An 18,484-nucleotide genomic window follows, 5' to 3' on the forward strand; every position below is an offset into this window, starting at 1 on the left:
AGGAACCATCGACAGTCCCTCGTTCAGACCGTCTGGCATTGATTTCCGCTAAAAATGGCAGTCCGCCTGCAGGAACTTCAGAGGATGGTTGTGAAGCTGCGTTTCCTGTAGGTTTGACGTTTTTAGAATCCAAGCTAAATGTTGGAGCTGGGGGAGGAGGTGGGACCTGTGGAGCCTGTGGAGCCTGTGGAGGATTAACGGCAGGTGTAGGTAAAGAAGCTGGAGGCAAAGGGGGTGCTGACACACTAGGAAGAGAGATATTGGAGCTTTTTCTTTGATGGCTTCTGCGCGCTGGCCTTACTGTAGGCATATGCGGCCTATTTAGCGGCACCTTTGGAGCAGAAGCACTTGATAATGGAAGCGGTGGTGCTGCAGATAATGGTGCGTTGGGAATAGGGGGAGCCGCAGAAGATGGAATACTAGGAATTGGAGGTGCAGAAGACGGTGGGATACCAGGAACAGCAGGTGCTGATGATAGTGGCGCATTGGGTATAGGAGGGGCCGCAACAGAGGGCATCGCGCCCGGAATTTGTGGTGCATTCGACGATGGAGAGAATTTGGTGCTTGCATCGTTATTGACATGTTTTAACTTCGGTATCCCTCCAGCCAAAATATCCCCCAACTGTGGAGCACCCATCCCAGGGACTGGAGGAGCTGACATAGAGGGTCCTTTACTGCTAATGGTGCTAGAACTGCCTGAGGCCGATGAAACGGCACCACCTCCGACGATTGGGGCACTTCTATCATTTGTTTCTGCTTTTTTTAATTTCATTCCCTTCCTAATGTCACCTAAAAGGGCGTCACGTCCCTGCATAACGGATTTTGCTGGTTTAGGAGCACTACCACCACCCAATGCTGGTGGAGGGGGTGGAGGAGGAGGAGCTGGAGCGCCTGCCATTTCGATAATTGGTTGTAAATAAGATACGCTTATTCAGCAAAACGTTGTGCGGTTATTAGTCGTATACTCTGTTTCATATCGAAGACTTTCTTTATAAAGCCAGATTTTGTTCAAGTACTTACAGACTGTGCGGATTATTCTTAAGGCCCCTATTTGACGGTGGCCGCACCCGTAATAAGTGACCAGGTAAATAACATTTCTTCCATTTTAAAGACGCCTTAGCAAACCTTATTCAGGAAAGTAGGAATTGAAGGTTGAACTCATCAGTTCTCTGTAAATATTTTACGACTTGTATATTTGCGACTCGTTCGGTCGTTTGTGAGCTGTGAATTTTGTATTGTCTTTGTAATCGAAATGTAGAGGAGAATACGGCAATGAAGTAAGAAAACTGACTATTAAAGTCACCATTTTAGTTGTGACCTATTTTCGAGGGACTTCCATACCATATGCTACCAGGCTACGTTCTCGAATCCAATATACCCATATATTTTGCCTGCTTAACATCCGAACATTTTTAAATTTTAAATTTTTTTCACGAAAAAACTCAAAATTTTCTTCAAAGAAAAAAAAAAGCAACGCCGAAGTGAGGGCAAGTGCATCACAGAGTTGCGAAAAATTGACAAAAATGACTTTAAGTTATAAGTAAATGAATGAATAATAATCTCTGAATCTCGATTCTTTTTTCAAGTTTCAATCATAAGATATATAAGCGGAATACCTTTAAACATCCTGCAAACAATCTAATAAAAATATATAACAAGTTTGAAATGGGAGGCGTTCGTGAAAAGAAAGCTGAATACTTTGCTAAGTTAAGAGAATACTTGGAAGAATACAAGTCTTTGTTCGTTGTTGGTGTCGACAATGTTTCTTCCCAACAAATGCACGAAGTCAGAAAGGAATTGAGAGGCAGAGCTGTCGTCTTGATGGGTAAAAACACCATGGTTAGAAGAGCTATCAGAGGTTTCCTATCCGACTTACCAGACTTCGAAAAGTTGTTGCCTTTTGTCAAGGGTAACGTTGGTTTCGTTTTCACTAACGAACCATTGACCGAAATCAAGGACGTTATCATCTCTAACAGAGTTGCTGCCCCAGCTAGAGCCGGTGCCGTCGCTCCAGAAGACATCTGGGTTAGAGCCGTTAACACTGGTATGGAACCAGGTAAGACTTCTTTCTTCCAAGCTTTGGGTGTTCCAACCAAGATTGCCAGAGGTACCATTGAAATTGTTTCCGATGTCAAGGTCGTTGATGCCGGTAACAAGGTTGGTCAATCTGAAGCTTCTTTGTTGAACTTGTTGAACATCTCTCCATTCACTTTCGGTTTGACTGTTGTTCAAGTCTACGACAACGGTCAAGTCTTCCCATCCTCTATTTTGGATATCACCGATGAAGAATTGGTTTCTCACTTCGTTTCCGCTGTCAGCACCATTGCTTCCATCTCTTTGGCTATTGGTTACCCAACCTTGCCATCTGTCGGTCACACTTTGATCAACAACTACAAGGACTTGCTAGCTGTTGCCATTGCTGCTTCCTACCACTACCCTGAAATTGAAGAATTGGTTGACAGAATTGAAAACCCAGAAAAGTACGCCTCCGCTGCCCCAGCTGCTGCCTCCGCTGCTTCTGGTGACGCTGCTCCAGCCGAAGAAGCTGCTGCTGAAGAAGAAGAAGAATCTGATGACGACATGGGTTTCGGTTTATTCGATTAAGAAGTGCAACATGAATTATTAAATTAATTTCATATTTACTATTTTATAAATAAATAACATTAATCCTCTTTGATTCATTTTACCCATTATATGTTTTCCGTTCTTTACGTTGAGCTGAGTTAGTGCTCCGATAACTTGCCATCTTCATTTTTTTGGACAACCCTGTTTATGAATTGCATTTGGTTTGTGCTTCTAGCTGGATAAACATACTTTCACTTAATGTAGTTTGGTTTTTCTGCCCCACACGAATCTTTTCAAATACTCACTGCAAGATTTAGGAAGCAGTTATACTATCTTCCCAATTTATACATGGTTCCAAACACAAGTTCTCATTATTTATACATTTATTAAAGTACTGAGGATGCCAAAACTTTGTCTTTTTCTCTATCACCGATTGATTCTTTTAAGACGTCGGATTCAAGAAACGTCACAAAATCAAAAAAGCTGCGAGAAGATGGCGAAGAAAGGCAAAAGTCAAAACTATTGCTTCTATAAGAGTTGACAAGAAGTTACCAACAAAAAAAAATCTTCCTTAAAATATTTGTATGTTTTCCAGTTCCAAAGCAGTCTGTAAAAAGAAGTTCGAGAAGATCAATAAGAGTAGAATATGTTCCGAAAGGAAGATAATTCAAACTCTAATGTGCAAAATAATTTCTTTCTTCCTCTGGAATGTGAATACACTATACAGGATAGTCTACCTTCAAAGAAAAAATATGGTATGATAGAAAGTACAAATTTCTTCCCACTGAATGATTCGTTATTCACATCTCCAAAAAATTCAGAAAGTCATAATAGTGGTCAACCTCGTCACGGTAATATCAAATTTGTCACAAGCCGCTGTTGTACTGACACAGTTCCGACAAGAATCGATATGAGAGAAAAAAAATCGGATAATATCCAAGACGACGGTCTCTTTAGTTCGAACTATCACGATGTCAACAGGAATGTATCAGCTCCGTCCAATAAAGATAGCCAGAGTAAGGACTATAGCTATATAGCAGAGTCTATTTTTTTGAGAAAAAATGAAAACCTGGATAATCTTTGCTCAGGTTCGACAACGTTTGTGCTAAGTTCTGCAGACGAAGACGTGATAGAATTTAGTTTTGACGATAACGTGCCTTGTGTTGAGTTGCTTTCTGGCGCCACTCTCGAAAAAAGTTCGTTGACGCTAAATGAAGTAAACAAAAAACTATTTAATACGCTATATGACTTTGGAGTAAGCAAAGACAACCCCGAAGAAAATTTGGTAGAATCGATACTTCCGAATTGCGTGGCATTATTGAACATATTTGATGACATTGAACTTCTGACCAGCTCTTGCGATGAAATTTTTGAAAGATCTACTTTCATTAATACAATCGAGTTCATTGTGCACGATATTTGGGTACAAACGTTGACAAAAAACATAAACTTATTACAAACGTTGAGTGCGGATTTGAAATGGTACAAGGACAACTACCTAATATGCAAGTCAAAAATTCAGTATCCCTCAACAAACATAGTGGAGATACTAGGCAGTTTGAAGCACTTTCCCAATTCTATTTTACAAACTTTTAAATTCGGAATCGAGCTAAAAGAACAAGATCAGTATCACGATAAAAGTCCCATTACGAACTACATTGTTTTCACTAGGATGTTTTGCACAATAGTTTTAGAAATTCAAAAATGCTTTATCTTAATCGTCAAATTCATGCACTCTGTCAGGTTTTTGGAAGAGTTTTCCAATGAAATATTTTTATCGTTTATCGAGGTTCTTGTAAAAATTGTCTTTGAGCACCAGGTCCCGCAGTTGTTTTTGGGAATTGATGAAATTATTCAACTATGGTTAAAAGACAGTGATATAGAACGGCGACAAATTTTGAGCGCATGGTGCAATGGAGTCATCCAAGACATAAAGCAAAGCCAACCAAGAGGTGCCTCAAACACAGAATCGGGATCGATCGCTTCAAGTTCAGAAGATGACGACGAAGGTCTTCAATTCAATAAATGGGATGTGATTGAACCATTTATTGACAATATTAACTCTCTGCAATAACCAATTACCAATACATAATGCAGTGATAACGAAGCCACTCATACGGACATATACACAAGCAGCAAGGGAAATCTTTAAATTTTGCATTTTCGCGCCCTGACAAGGCCTAGATTATGTCACAAACGCAATCTATCTGTACTTCAACTCTCTCCTATGCATTGACCCGTACAAATCATGTTTCACGATCATGCCAAACCATGCAAAAAGAGAAACCAAGGAAAGAACAGGGAGAGCAAAATTACGATATACTTCAAATTTCTTCCAGCTTGACCAAGACAAAGAGGTGGACGTAGCGGTTTTTAGCGGGCCAAGAACGGGTTCCGAAAAAGCACAAGCAGACACCGAACCCTCAGCTAAGGAGGGGCAGCACCGATGCGGAAGGAGAAACTTTCTTTTTGCCTATCACAGTATCTTATCGAGCTTACTATTTTCGACACGCATGAAAAAAAGCAGAAATATTAACGAAAAAGAAAAGAAACTCCATGTACTGGCAATCACACAATCTGCAATAAGCGCCATTTTTTTTCTGTATCGGGTCTCCTTTACTACTCTCCTTCCGTTTAACGCGTTTCAAACTCTAATACTACTGCCAACGAATTTCTCGAAATTTTTTCACGTGTCTTGTGCTGCTGTATCCATCCGCTTTTTGCCACTTGGATTTCTACTATAGGAAATAGCTGTTACTTCCTGGGCGACGAATTTTCGCGTTTGAGATGAACAGGAAGAATTTCTTTTTTTTCTGGCTTCTTCTTGTTCCGTTTTTTACGCGCACCAATCTAAAAAAAGAAATAATTATAACCTAGTCTCGAAAATTTTCATCGATCTATTCGTTCCTTTTTTTCGATTTTTTCAGATCAAAAATTCTTGTTTCTTTCTTTGTCTTAGTTTATATTAAAAGATATTTTGGTTCTACTCCTGAACGATTTGTTTCTTCTGAGAGGGTCAGAACACTACAGCTGTTTTAACCGACTACAAAGTTCTCCGTTCTCGAACACTAGCTTTCATTTATCAACCAGGTACTAGCGTATATCATTAGTCCTTATTTGAAAAGAGATTGGTGGATTTTTTTGTAGTTTGTGAGAAAAGAAAATACTGTCATTTTGACTGATATCTAGAGGATATAAACCTCTTTAACGTTCGCTCAAAAAAATTAAAATAAGTAAATAGCAGAAATAAAGTCTTCCATACAACGATCAGACCATGAACACTGATCAACACCCTTATCAGGACCAAACGGATTATACTCAGGGACCAGGTAACGGTCAAGGTCAGGAACAGGACTACGACCAATATGGTCAGCCTTTGTATCCTTCACAAGCTGACGGTTACTACGACCCAAATATGGCTGCTGGGACTGAAGCTGATATATACGGTCAACAGCCACCAAACGAGTCTTACGACCAAGAGTACACAAATGGTGAATACTATGGCCAACCGCCAAACATGGCTGCACAAGACGGTGAAAACTTCTCAGACTTTAGCAGTTACGGTCCCCCTGGTACTCCTGGATATGATAGCTATGGTGGTCAATATACCCCTTCTCAAATGAGTTACGGAGAGCCAAATTCATCAGGTACCTCCACTCCAATTTACGGTAATTATGACCCAAATGCTATTGCTATGGCTTTGCCAAATGAACCTTATCCTGCTTGGACTGCAGACTCTCAATCACCCGTTTCGATCGAACAAATCGAAGATATCTTTATTGATTTGACCAACAGACTCGGGTTCCAAAGAGACTCTATGAGAAATATGTTTGATCATTTTATGGTTCTTTTGGATTCCAGGTCCTCTAGAATGTCACCTGATCAAGCCTTACTATCATTACATGCCGATTACATTGGTGGTGATACTGCTAACTATAAAAAATGGTATTTTGCTGCTCAGTTAGATATGGATGATGAAATTGGTTTTAGAAATATGAGTCTAGGAAAACTTTCAAGAAAGGCTAGAAAAGCTAAGAAGAAAAATAAGAAGGCTATGGAAGAGGCCGATCCTGAAGCTACTGAAGAGACGTTAAACAAAATCGAGGGTGATAGCTCCCTAGAAGCTGCTGACTTTAGATGGAAGGCCAAGATGAACCAGTTATCTCCTTTGGAAAGAGTTCGTCATATCGCCTTATATCTATTATGTTGGGGTGAAGCTAATCAAGTCAGATTCACTGCGGAATGTTTATGTTTTATCTACAAATGTGCCCTCGACTACTTGGATTCCCCTCTGTGCCAGCAACGCCAAGAGCCTATGCCGGAAGGTGATTTCCTGAACAGAGTCATTACGCCGATTTATCATTTCATCAGAAATCAAGTTTATGAAATTGTTGATGGTCGTTTTGTCAAGCGTGAGAGAGATCATAATAAAATTGTCGGTTATGATGATTTAAACCAACTCTTCTGGTACCCAGAAGGTATTGCTAAAATTGTCCTTGAAGATGGAACGAAATTGATAGAACTGCCATTGGAAGAGCGTTATTTGAGATTAGGCGATGTCGTCTGGGATGATGTATTTTTCAAAACTTATAAAGAAACCCGTACTTGGTTACACTTAGTCACCAATTTCAACCGTATTTGGGTTATGCATATTTCCATATTTTGGATGTATTTTGCATATAATGCTCCAACATTTTATACTCATAACTATCAACAACTGAAGGACAACCAACCTTTGGCTGCTTACAAGTGGGCGTCTTGCGCGTTGGGTGGTACTGTTGCAAGTTTAATTCAAATTGTCGCCACTTTGTGTGAATGGTCATTCGTTCCAAGAAAATGGGCCGGTGCTCAACATTTGTCTCGTAGGTTCTGGTTTTTATGCATCATCTTTGGTATTAATTTGGGCCCGATTATTTTCGTTTTTGCCTACGACAAAGATACAGTTTATTCCACTGCTGCACACGTTGTTGCTGCTGTTATGTTCTTTGTTGCCGTCGCTACCATTATATTCTTTTCCATTATGCCATTAGGTGGGTTGTTTACATCGTATATGAAAAAATCTACAAGACGTTATGTTGCATCCCAAACATTTACTGCTGCCTTTGCTCCACTACATGGTTTAGACAGATGGATGTCTTATTTGGTTTGGGTTACTGTTTTTGCCGCCAAATATTCGGAATCGTACTACTTTTTAGTTTTATCGTTGAGAGATCCAATTAGAATTTTGTCTACTACAGCGATGAGGTGTACAGGTGAATATTGGTGGGGGGCGGTACTTTGTAAAGTTCAGCCTAAAATTGTGTTAGGTTTAGTTATCGCCACCGATTTTATCCTTTTCTTCCTGGATACCTACTTGTGGTATATTATTGTCAATACCATTTTCTCTGTTGGTAAGTCCTTCTATTTGGGTATTTCCATCTTAACACCATGGAGAAATATTTTTACAAGATTACCAAAGAGAATTTACTCGAAGATTTTGGCTACTACTGACATGGAAATCAAATACAAACCAAAGGTTTTGATTTCTCAAGTCTGGAATGCCATCATTATTTCGATGTACAGAGAGCACCTCTTAGCCATTGACCATGTTCAAAAGTTACTATATCATCAAGTTCCATCTGAAATTGAAGGCAAGAGAACTTTGAGGGCTCCAACGTTCTTTGTTTCTCAAGATGATAATAATTTTGAAACTGAATTTTTTCCCAGGGATTCGGAAGCTGAGCGTCGTATTTCATTCTTCGCCCAATCTTTGTCTACTCCAATTCCTGAACCATTACCAGTTGATAACATGCCAACATTTACTGTTTTGACTCCTCATTACGCTGAAAGAATTTTGCTATCATTAAGAGAAATTATCCGCGAAGATGATCAATTTTCAAGGGTTACTCTTTTGGAATATTTAAAACAATTACACCCCGTAGAATGGGAGTGCTTTGTCAAGGATACCAAAATTTTAGCTGAGGAAACCGCTGCTTACGAAGGAAATGAAGATGATCCTGAAAAGGAGGATGCTTTGAAGTCTCAAATCGATGATTTACCATTTTATTGTATTGGTTTCAAATCCGCAGCTCCAGAGTATACTTTGCGTACAAGAATTTGGGCTTCTTTGAGATCCCAAACTTTATACCGTACTGTTTCCGGTTTTATGAACTATTCTAGAGCTATCAAATTGTTATATCGTGTCGAAAATCCTGAAATTGTTCAAATGTTCGGTGGTAATGCCGAAGGTTTAGAAAGAGAGCTAGAAAAAATGGCAAGAAGAAAGTTTAAATTCTTGGTCTCTATGCAAAGATTGGCTAAGTTTAAACCACATGAACTGGAAAATGCTGAATTTTTGTTGAGGGCTTATCCAGACTTACAGATTGCCTATTTGGACGAAGAACCACCTTTAAACGAAGGTGAGGAGCCAAGAATTTATTCTGCTTTGATTGATGGACATTGTGAAATCTTAGACAACGGTCGTAGACGTCCCAAGTTTAGAGTTCAATTATCTGGTAACCCAATTCTTGGTGACGGTAAATCTGATAACCAAAATCATGCTTTAATATTCTACAGAGGTGAATACATTCAATTGATTGATGCTAACCAAGATAATTATTTGGAGGAATGTCTGAAAATTAGATCTGTTTTGGCTGAATTTGAGGAATTGAATGTCGAACAAGTTAATCCATATGCCCCGGGTTTGAAGTATGAGGAGCAAACTACCAATCACCCTGTTGCTATTGTTGGTGCCAGAGAATACATTTTCTCCGAAAACTCTGGTGTCTTGGGTGATGTGGCTGCTGGTAAAGAACAAACTTTTGGTACATTATTTGCTCGTACTTTATCTCAAATTGGTGGTAAATTGCATTACGGTCATCCAGATTTCATTAATGCTACATTCATGACTACTAGGGGTGGTGTTTCTAAAGCGCAAAAGGGTTTACATTTGAACGAAGATATTTATGCTGGTATGAATGCTATGCTTCGTGGTGGTCGTATCAAGCATTGTGAATATTACCAGTGTGGTAAAGGTAGAGATTTAGGTTTCGGTACGATTTTGAATTTCACTACAAAGATTGGTGCTGGTATGGGTGAACAAATGTTGTCTCGTGAGTACTACTATCTGGGTACCCAATTACCAGTGGATCGTTTCCTAACATTCTATTACGCCCATCCTGGTTTCCATTTAAACAACTTGTTCATTCAATTATCTTTGCAAATGTTTATGTTGACTTTAGTGAACTTATCTTCCTTAGCCCATGAATCTATCATGTGCATTTACGATAGAAACCTTCCAAAAACTGACGTTTTGTTTCCAATCGGTTGTTACAACTTCCAACCTGCGGTTGATTGGGTGAGACGTTATACATTGTCTATTTTCATTGTTTTCTGGATTGCCTTCGTTCCTATTGTTGTCCAAGAATTAATTGAACGTGGTTTATGGAAAGCCACCCAAAGATTTTTTTGCCATCTATTATCATTATCTCCTATGTTCGAAGTGTTTGCAGGCCAAATCTATTCTTCTGCGTTATTAAGTGATTTAGCAATTGGTGGCGCTCGTTATATATCCACGGGTCGTGGTTTCGCTACTTCTCGTATACCATTTTCAATTTTGTATTCGAGATTTGCAGGATCTGCTATCTACATGGGTGCAAGATCAATGTTAATGTTGTTATTCGGTACTGTCGCGCATTGGCAAGCTCCACTACTATGGTTTTGGGCATCTCTATCTTCATTGATTTTTGCGCCATTCGTTTTCAATCCTCACCAGTTTGCTTGGGAAGATTTCTTTTTGGATTACAGAGATTACATCAGATGGTTATCGAGAGGTAATAACCAATACCATAGGAACTCATGGATTGGCTATGTGAGAATGTCCAGAGCACGTATTACTGGGTTCAAGCGTAAACTGGTTGGTGATGAATCTGAAAAGGCCGCTGGTGATGCAAGCAGAGCTCATAGAACCAATTTGATCATGGCTGAGATTATACCATGTGCGATTTACGCAGCAGGTTGTTTTATTGCCTTCACATTCATCAATGCTCAAACTGGTGTCAAGACTACCGATGATGATAGGGTGAATTCTGTTCTACGTATTATCATTTGTACCTTGGCGCCAATTGCTGTTAACCTCGGTGTTCTATTCTTCTGTATGGGTATGTCCTGTTGCTCTGGGCCCTTATTCGGTATGTGTTGTAAGAAGACAGGTTCTGTAATGGCTGGAATTGCCCATGGTGTTGCTGTTATTGTCCATATTGCCTTTTTCATTGTTATGTGGGTTTTAGAAAGTTTCAACTTTACTAGGATGTTAATCGGTGTTGTTACTTGTATCCAATGTCAAAGACTCGTCTTCCATTGTATGACGGCATTAATGTTGACTCGTGAATTCAAAAACGATCATGCCAATACAGCCTTCTGGACTGGTAAGTGGTATGGTAAAGGTATGGGTTATATGGCTTGGACTCAACCAAGCAGAGAATTAACTGCTAAGGTCATTGAGCTTTCAGAATTTGCAGCAGATTTTGTTTTAGGACATGTGATTTTAATTTGCCAGCTACCACTAATTGTAATTCCAAAAATAGATAGATTCCACTCCATCATGCTATTCTGGCTAAAGCCTTCTCGTCAAATTCGTCCACCAATTTATTCTCTAAAACAAACTCGTTTACGTAAGCGTATGGTCAAGAAGTACTGCAGCTTGTACTTTTTAGTATTAGCTATTTTCGCGGGATGTATCATTGGTCCTGCTGTAGCCTCCGCTAAAATCAACGGACACATTGGTGATGCGTTGAAAGGCGTCGTTCACAATCTCTTTCAGCCAATAAATACAACAAATAACGACACCGGTTCCCAAATATCAACGTATGCAAGCCACTACTATACTCATACACCATCATTAAAAACCTGGTCCACCATAAAATAATACAATCAATACTTGCTTGAAACGCTTAATTTTACTGATATTCCGTCCGAAAGCAAGTAGACTAGAAACGCTCAAGATGTTACAAGTACCGTCCGATGTTTTAGTTTAGATTGTTTTAATGTTGATGCTTTTTTATTTATTTTTCGGAAGCGTCTTTGTACTTTAGTTTTATATTATAGGTATATGAATGTGTTTATGTCAATAAGGATTTCTTTGTACAGTTATATGATTATAAACTAAGGGCCTTCTGTTTTGTTTTCTTTGCTGATATCGGCCTCTTCATAAAAACGGAGCAGCTTTCGGTGCCAGTAATTCAGAAAAGATTTGTGTCACTTTGGGCGTATATGAATTAATTCAGCTAGACAACGCAGGCCCAAAGGAGAAGATCGTCAGGCAAACAAGAAATTCAATAAGCTACATCTGTTACTATTTGTCACCTCGGAGTATTAAAAGACTCTTTAGATAAGTATGAGCAACAAACAAAATTTTTGCGCAGCCATTATTGTGGCTATTTTCCTTTGTTTGCAGTTGTCTCACGGCTCTTCAAGTGACAACTTTGGGAATACTCCTGCTATTAAAATAATAGGAAACAAGTTCTTTAACTCTCACAGTGGGGAGCAATTCTTCATTAAAGGCATAGCTTACCAATTGCAGAGAAATGAGGAAGAACTTAGTAATGCAAATGGGGCTTTTGAGACAAGTTATATTGATGCTTTAGCGGACCCTGAAATATGCTTGAGAGACATTCCATTTTTGAAAATGCTAGGAGTGAATACGTTACGTGTTTACGCTATTGATCCCACAAAATCACATGATAAATGTATGGAAGCTCTATCTGCCGAAGGAATGTATGTTCTATTAGATCTTTCGGAGCCTGATATTTCAATAAATAGAGAAAATCCATCCTGGGATGTTAACATTTTCGAAAGATATAAATCTGTAATTGATGCTATGTCATCTTTTCCAAATTTACTGGGATATTTCGCAGGCAATGAAGTGACAAATGACCATACAAATACTTTTGCATCACCTTTCGTGAAGGCAGCAATCCGAGATGCTAAGGAGTATATATCGCATTCTAAATATAGAGAAATTCCTGTCGGTTATTCAACTAATGACGATGCTGAGACAAGAGACAATTTAGCAAAATACTTTGTTTGTGGAGATATTAAAGCTGATTTCTATGGGATAAATATGTACGAATGGTGCGGATATTCCACATATGGTACTAGTGGGTACAGAGAAAGAACAAAGGAATTTGAAGACTATCCAATCCCCGTGTTTTTTTCTGAATTCGGTTGCAATCTCGTAAGACCAAGGCCTTTCACTGAAGTTAGTGCTCTTTATGGCAACAAAATGTCCTCTGTTTGGTCAGGTGGCCTTGCATACATGTATTTTGAAGAAGAAAATGAATACGGAGTTGTTAGGATAAATGATAATGGTGAAGTGGATGTTCTTCCTGATTTTAGGAATTTGAAAAAGGAATTTGCAAAGGCAGATCCTAAGGGTACTACAGAAGGAAAGTATTTAACGGCAAAGGAGTTGATTGTATCAAAAAATATCAAATGTCCACATATCGCAGCTGGAGTTTGGGAGGCAAACGAAAAACTACCTGAAACGCCTGATAAGATTAAGTGCGCCTGCTTGGATGAGATTTTGCCCTGCGCAGTAGTTCCTTTTGGCGCTGAATCTAGAAAATATGAAGAATATTTTAGCTATCTATGCTCTAAAGTTGATTGTTCCGATATTCAGGCAAATGGAAAAACCGGTGCGTACGGTGAATTCTCAGATTGTTCTGTCGAACAAAAACTTGCCCTTCAGCTAAGTAAATTGTATTACAAAATCGGCGCAAACGATCGGCATTGTCCTCTAAATGATAGAAACGTTTATTTCAATTTAGAGAGTCTGCAGCCTCCCCCAAGCGAGTCCATCTGTATAAATGTTCTTGAATCTATAAGGAACATTACATGCAACAATGATCACTGTTCAAAATCAAATCCAGCACGTAGCAAGGAAAGTTTTAACGCGAAGTATCCATCAAGTGAAGAAAGGAAAAATGACGCCACCATCGCATTTAAAACTTCTGGATTAGTTATACTTTTAATTTCTATGGTAGCTGCTGGTGTTGCCCTATAATAAACTCTTTTAATATTTAAGGAAAACTACATCAAATAGTTTAATAAGGTACTCTTTTTCTGGTTATTAGGCGAATATTGAGATAATTGTTGGATTCCATTGTGGGTAAAGATTATAATATAGGTATACAGAATATACTAGAAGATTTCCCGAACATATAGGAAGCCACAAAAGGAAATCAAAAATTTTACGTAATCATATTATTATTTCTTCTTTCTTTTTATATGTTGTCATTCATTATCCTACTACATTATCAATGCTTGCATTTCAGCTTCCATTAGATTTGATGACTGTTTCTTAGTCTTTATGTCATTTTCTTACACCACATGTGACAATACACTAGTATCATTGTTGGAATTAAATTCTAATATCATCTATTTAGTGGTATATTATAACATGCGGTGCAAGAGGATGGCATAAAGATTGAGAAACAATCATCCAATCTAATGGAAGCTGAAATGCAAGCTGAAATGCAAGCATTGATAATGTAATAGGAAAATGAGTGACAACATATAAAAGGAAAGAAGATAAAATAATAACACTATGTAGAACTATCGATTCCCTTTTGTGTATTCCTATATCCTCGAGGAGAACTTCTAGTATATTCTATATACCTAATATTATAGCCTTTAGTAACAATGGAATCCCAACAATTATCTAATTACCCACATAATTCTCAATCATGGATACTAGTGAATAGATGATATTAGAATTTTGCTCCAACATTATGAATACTAGTCGATAAATGATGGTCGATTCTTATTTCAACAGAAGGCCCAACAATTATCCAATTATTCACCTAATTTTCAACTCCCCCATTTCTTAGTTTAACATCACCCGTTCCAACAATGTCAATAGTTTCATCCCTGAAACTTAAATTTAGAGTAGCGTAGTTTATCGGTTCGAGATTGAAAAGGAAAAAATCGTATGCTATTCCATGAGAATAAAGATCATGAATTTATTATCCTTGATAGTTTATTATGCTCCTCTAGTGCAATGGTTAGCATGCATTCTTCCGGTGGCTGTGATCCGGGTTCGAGTCCCGGGAGGAGCTTTTAATATTTTTTTGAATACATAATATTTGTTAGAGGGAAAAGTATTTTTCCAAGTATCTATAAATGATACTGGCGGTTATGAAGCAAGCAAAGTTTTTACGTAGGAAAACTGCGGTGAAAGGAGTTAGGCGAGATCTACTGCCACGGCTTGTGCATTTTAGGGTTGATATTAGAGGAGTTGGAATTATCTTGGCCTATAATTATTGAGAATTGGGTGAATAATTAGATAATTGTTGGGATTCCATTGTTACTAAAGGCTATAATATTAGGTATATAGAATATACTAGAAGTTCTCCTCGAGGATATAGGAATACACAAAAGGGAATCGATAGTTCTACATAGTGTTATTATTTTATCTTCTTTCCTTTTATAAATTGTCATTCATTTTCCTAGTACATTATCAATGCTTGCATTTCAGCTTCCATTAGATTGGATGATTGTTTCTCAATCTTTATGCCATCCTCTTGCACCGCATGTGATAATATAGTAGTAGCATGAATGCTACTAAATAGATGATATTAGAATTTCATTCCAACAATTATATACCTGAATCATCAGCTATACATCAGCAACCCATGAATACGAAGTAATTATGCATAGCCGGGTATTGAGGATTGTTTGGATTACAACTACTCATGCTATTCTGCTGAACCTGTTCCGATGGTTAATAAATATGACAGTATTTCCTTTTATACATCCGTACCTATTGCCTTACCTGTCCATTTGTTCTTGAGGTATGGGTTAACAAATCAGTTTATTCGATTCTCAGTATTTTTTTTCTTCGATTTTTTTGCAAATCAATGGCTAAAAGGATCTGTTTGTAAAAGAAAATGACTGCGCATAGCACTGAGCCGAGGGTTGAGGGCACGCTCTCTGTGATGGTACAGGATTTCGCCTGGAACGCGTACCAACGAAGGCTTCTCTAGAAGGCGAAGTACTACATACTGAGGCGACTATAATAGCAGAATATGGTTTTATAGTGGAACTGTCATATAATTGAGAAAACCAACAAAAAAGTATCAGAATGGCTAAACAATCATTAGGTATGTGCACAGATGCTAAATATATTCATCCATGTAAAACCAGAATCAACGATGAAGTTTGTACCTTCGGACCAAGGATAGAACAGCTCAGTGTTGGCTGAAATCAATCAAAAAAATGAAAAGTACTTTGTCTAAGGCTGGAACCTGTAAAACATCTAGCGAAGTCTCATAATCTGCGATCACTGGGAAATATCATAACTATCAACATAATAGAAGATGGCGTTTTACAACATGCAAAAGTTCAGAACTCTGTACAATTATTCCTCATGTAAAAGTTGTGGGTTTATCCTCTAAAGTTGAACACCCCGCAAATTATAGTATATTATGCACCAATGGTACATTCGAAATCCAATGTTTTCTCCCAAGATTCTAACTACTAGGAAAGCGAAGATTAATCGAAGTTTCACAATACTAACATTTCTTTTTTTTTTCATTATTATAGACGTTTCCTCCGACAGAAGAAAAGCCAGAAAGGCTTATTTCACCTCCCCATCCTCCGAACGTCGTGTTTTGCTATCTGCTCCATTATCGAAGGAGTTGAGAGCTCAATACGGTATCAAGGCTTTGCCAATCAGAAGAGATGACGAAGTTTTGGTTGTTCGTGGTTCCAAGAAGGGCCAAGAAGGTAAGATTTCATCTGTTTACAGATTGAAGTTTGCCGTTCAAGTTGACAAGGTCACCAAGGAAAAGGTCAATGGTGCTTCTGTTCCAATTAACTTGCACCCATCCAAGCTTGTCATTACTAAATTACATTTGGACAAGGACAGAAAAGCTTTGATCCAAAGAAAGGGCGGTAAATTGGAATAAATTATATAATTCCCTAAAAAAACATCCTGAAAATTTATTGCACTTTTTTTACTCAAACCACTTAATAATCATATGTAAAACGTATAAATAGTATCCATTCTACTGCACTCAATATCTTACATGAAGGACTAGATGCTGGCGCTATCTTTTACCATAGATATGTGTTAGCTTTTCCGCAGTAAAAATGTCCGCCTCATGTTAGAAACCGGGGTTAAGGGGGCGTGAGAATACTGGCAGACTAGAACCGAGATAGAATCTCTAACCACAAAAACAGTTCATCCTACGCCTTTATATAGTTATACCCAAAGATCTTCGCACAGGGATTTAACCTAAAAATAAAAATATAAGGTTGGTGTAGCGAACATGCCAAATGTGCTTTCTGATGATGAAGAGCTCCTTAATGGATTAGGAAGTGAGATCATGAAGCCCTCTAAACAAGGTAATTATATGGCGAGGACCGTTAAAAGATGGGTAAATAACGAACGCGTAACCTCAGCCGAGTTGACGAATGTCAATGTTGACGGAGTTCATGGACCGGTGAATACTGAAAGTTATATATCACCAGGACAGCTCTACTCCACTGACTCGGGAAATTTGTTTCATGCCGGAAGAATCCTCGTTGTTCTAGTCGGTCTTCCAGCAACATCAAAGACACTTTTATCAGTAGCGATTACAAGATATACCAGATGGCTAGGAGTCAGGACGAAATCGTACCATTTTTCAGAGTATAAAGAATCAGCTAAAGATATACCTTCAGACTATTTCTGCGTAGTACCAACGTCAAAAGAGGGTGTAGCGTTTGTTGAAAAGCTTCGCATGCAGATGTTGAATGATATACTGTCATTTTTCAATGATTTGTCAGGACAGCTAGCCATTTATGATGCCCTAAATATCCGTAAAATTGACAGAAAGAATTTGGAGGCTACCTTTTCTGAAATTGGCGTTAAAGTACTTTTCATTGAATCAATCGTGTCTGATCAAGAAATCATGAATAGGAACATAGCTCTCGTACTAGAGTCGAACGATTACAGGGGACTTTCAACCGATGAAGCAATTGACGAATATATGAGACGTTTGTCAGTTAACGAACCATATTATGAAATGATGACACATGACGAAGAACTATCATACATTAAATATATAAATCTGGGAAGGCAGATAATTGTGAAAGATAACATACACGGTTATTTGGTCAACAAAATGGTATTTTTCTTGATGAACTTGAGGCAGAAAAAGGGGTGTGTATATTTTGCTCGGTGTGGTACCAGCGATAAAGATAACTACATACACGATGAAGAATTAAATGAAGAGGGAATTCACTATTCAAAAGTCCTCAAGGAATTTGTCCTCCAACGAATTAAGCAGAAGAGACTGGCCAAAAAAAATTCTGATTCCTTAGTCGAAGTAATAGATGGAAGTCATGATGAAGATTTGAAGACCTCGCTGATAGTTTGGACAGGTCCCAGGAAAAGGACCCATGATACTGGTCTCTTTTTTTCAAAAGAAGGTATTAAAGTTCAGCAACGGTCAGAGTTGAGACAATTGAACCCAGGGAGTATTGCTGATCTTAGCGACCAACAAATAATGGAGAAATTTCCGTCAGAGTACAAAGAATCATTGAAAGACCCATATCATTTTAGATTCCCCAGAGCGGAATCTTACCATGATCTAGCCGTTCGTATGGAACCTTTGTTACTAGAAATGGAACATACGAGCAAGGACATTCTCATCATTGCACATGAGTCAACATTAAGAGTTCTATATGGCTATTTAATGGCTTGCACGTGTGTAGAGTTACCAAATCTAAATTTCACAAGAGACAAATTAGTTGAAATTTCGTTCAGCCCTTTTTGCAATACAGTAGAGTTATTGAACATTCCTTCAAGTAGCTAATATACTCGACTTGCATCGTTGATGTGTATCTATATTCAAAATAGTTATTTTTATGTTTAAGAAGGGTAGAAGAACAATTC

At 38.3% G+C, this 18,484-nt stretch overlaps 7 protein-coding genes and 1 non-coding gene across 8 annotated transcripts; all 8 read left to right on the forward strand.

Annotated features, from left to right (window-relative positions):
- Positions 1-54: 54 nt before the first annotated feature.
- Positions 55-920, forward strand: SPAR_L03520 (Vrp1; the record flags this gene model as incomplete). Its single annotated transcript, XM_033912185.1, has 2 exons — positions 55-107; positions 326-920. The coding sequence occupies 2 exons, from the start codon at positions 55-57 to the stop codon at positions 918-920; spliced, it is 648 nt and encodes a 215-aa protein (XP_033768076.1).
- Positions 921-1,665: 745 nt separating this feature from the next.
- On the forward strand, positions 1,666-2,604 carry RPP0 (60S ribosomal protein uL10; the record flags this gene model as incomplete). Its single annotated transcript, XM_033912186.1, has 1 exon — positions 1,666-2,604. One exon carries the CDS (start codon positions 1,666-1,668, stop codon positions 2,602-2,604), a length of 939 nt encoding a protein of 312 aa, XP_033768077.1.
- A 607-nt stretch (positions 2,605-3,211) lies between these two features.
- SPO77 (Spo77p) lies at positions 3,212-4,639 on the forward strand (the record flags this gene model as incomplete). Its single annotated transcript, XM_033912187.1, has 1 exon — positions 3,212-4,639. The coding sequence occupies one exon, from the start codon at positions 3,212-3,214 to the stop codon at positions 4,637-4,639; it is 1,428 nt and encodes a 475-aa protein (XP_033768078.1).
- Positions 4,640-5,839: 1,200 nt separating this feature from the next.
- On the forward strand, positions 5,840-11,470 carry FKS1 (1,3-beta-D-glucan synthase; the record flags this gene model as incomplete). Its single annotated transcript, XM_033912188.1, has 1 exon — positions 5,840-11,470. The coding sequence occupies one exon, from the start codon at positions 5,840-5,842 to the stop codon at positions 11,468-11,470; it is 5,631 nt and encodes a 1,876-aa protein (XP_033768079.1).
- Positions 11,471-11,938: 468 nt separating this feature from the next.
- On the forward strand, positions 11,939-13,606 carry GAS2 (1,3-beta-glucanosyltransferase; the record flags this gene model as incomplete). Its single annotated transcript, XM_033912189.1, has 1 exon — positions 11,939-13,606. The coding sequence occupies one exon, from the start codon at positions 11,939-11,941 to the stop codon at positions 13,604-13,606; it is 1,668 nt and encodes a 555-aa protein (XP_033768080.1).
- A 982-nt stretch (positions 13,607-14,588) lies between these two features.
- On the forward strand, positions 14,589-14,660 carry SPAR_Ltrna17R. The gene has a single exon. It is a non-coding gene; the product is annotated as a tRNA-Arg (tRNA).
- Positions 14,661-15,685: 1,025 nt separating this feature from the next.
- On the forward strand, positions 15,686-16,511 carry RPL26A (60S ribosomal protein uL24; the record flags this gene model as incomplete). The annotated part of the gene is made up of 2 exons (XM_033912190.1): positions 15,686-15,704; positions 16,147-16,511. The coding sequence occupies 2 exons, from the start codon at positions 15,686-15,688 to the stop codon at positions 16,509-16,511; spliced, it is 384 nt and encodes a 127-aa protein (XP_033768081.1).
- A 363-nt stretch (positions 16,512-16,874) lies between these two features.
- SPAR_L03580 (bifunctional fructose-2,6-bisphosphate 2-phosphatase/6-phosphofructo-2-kinase) lies at positions 16,875-18,404 on the forward strand (the record flags this gene model as incomplete). Its single annotated transcript, XM_033912191.1, has 1 exon — positions 16,875-18,404. One exon carries the CDS (start codon positions 16,875-16,877, stop codon positions 18,402-18,404), a length of 1,530 nt encoding a protein of 509 aa, XP_033768082.1.
- Positions 18,405-18,484: the final 80 nt, after the last annotated feature.

The sequence above is a fragment of the Saccharomyces paradoxus genome (assembly GCF_002079055.1).
Source record: "Saccharomyces paradoxus strain CBS432 chromosome XII sequence".
Classification (NCBI taxonomy): domain Eukaryota; kingdom Fungi; phylum Ascomycota; class Saccharomycetes; order Saccharomycetales; family Saccharomycetaceae; genus Saccharomyces; species Saccharomyces paradoxus.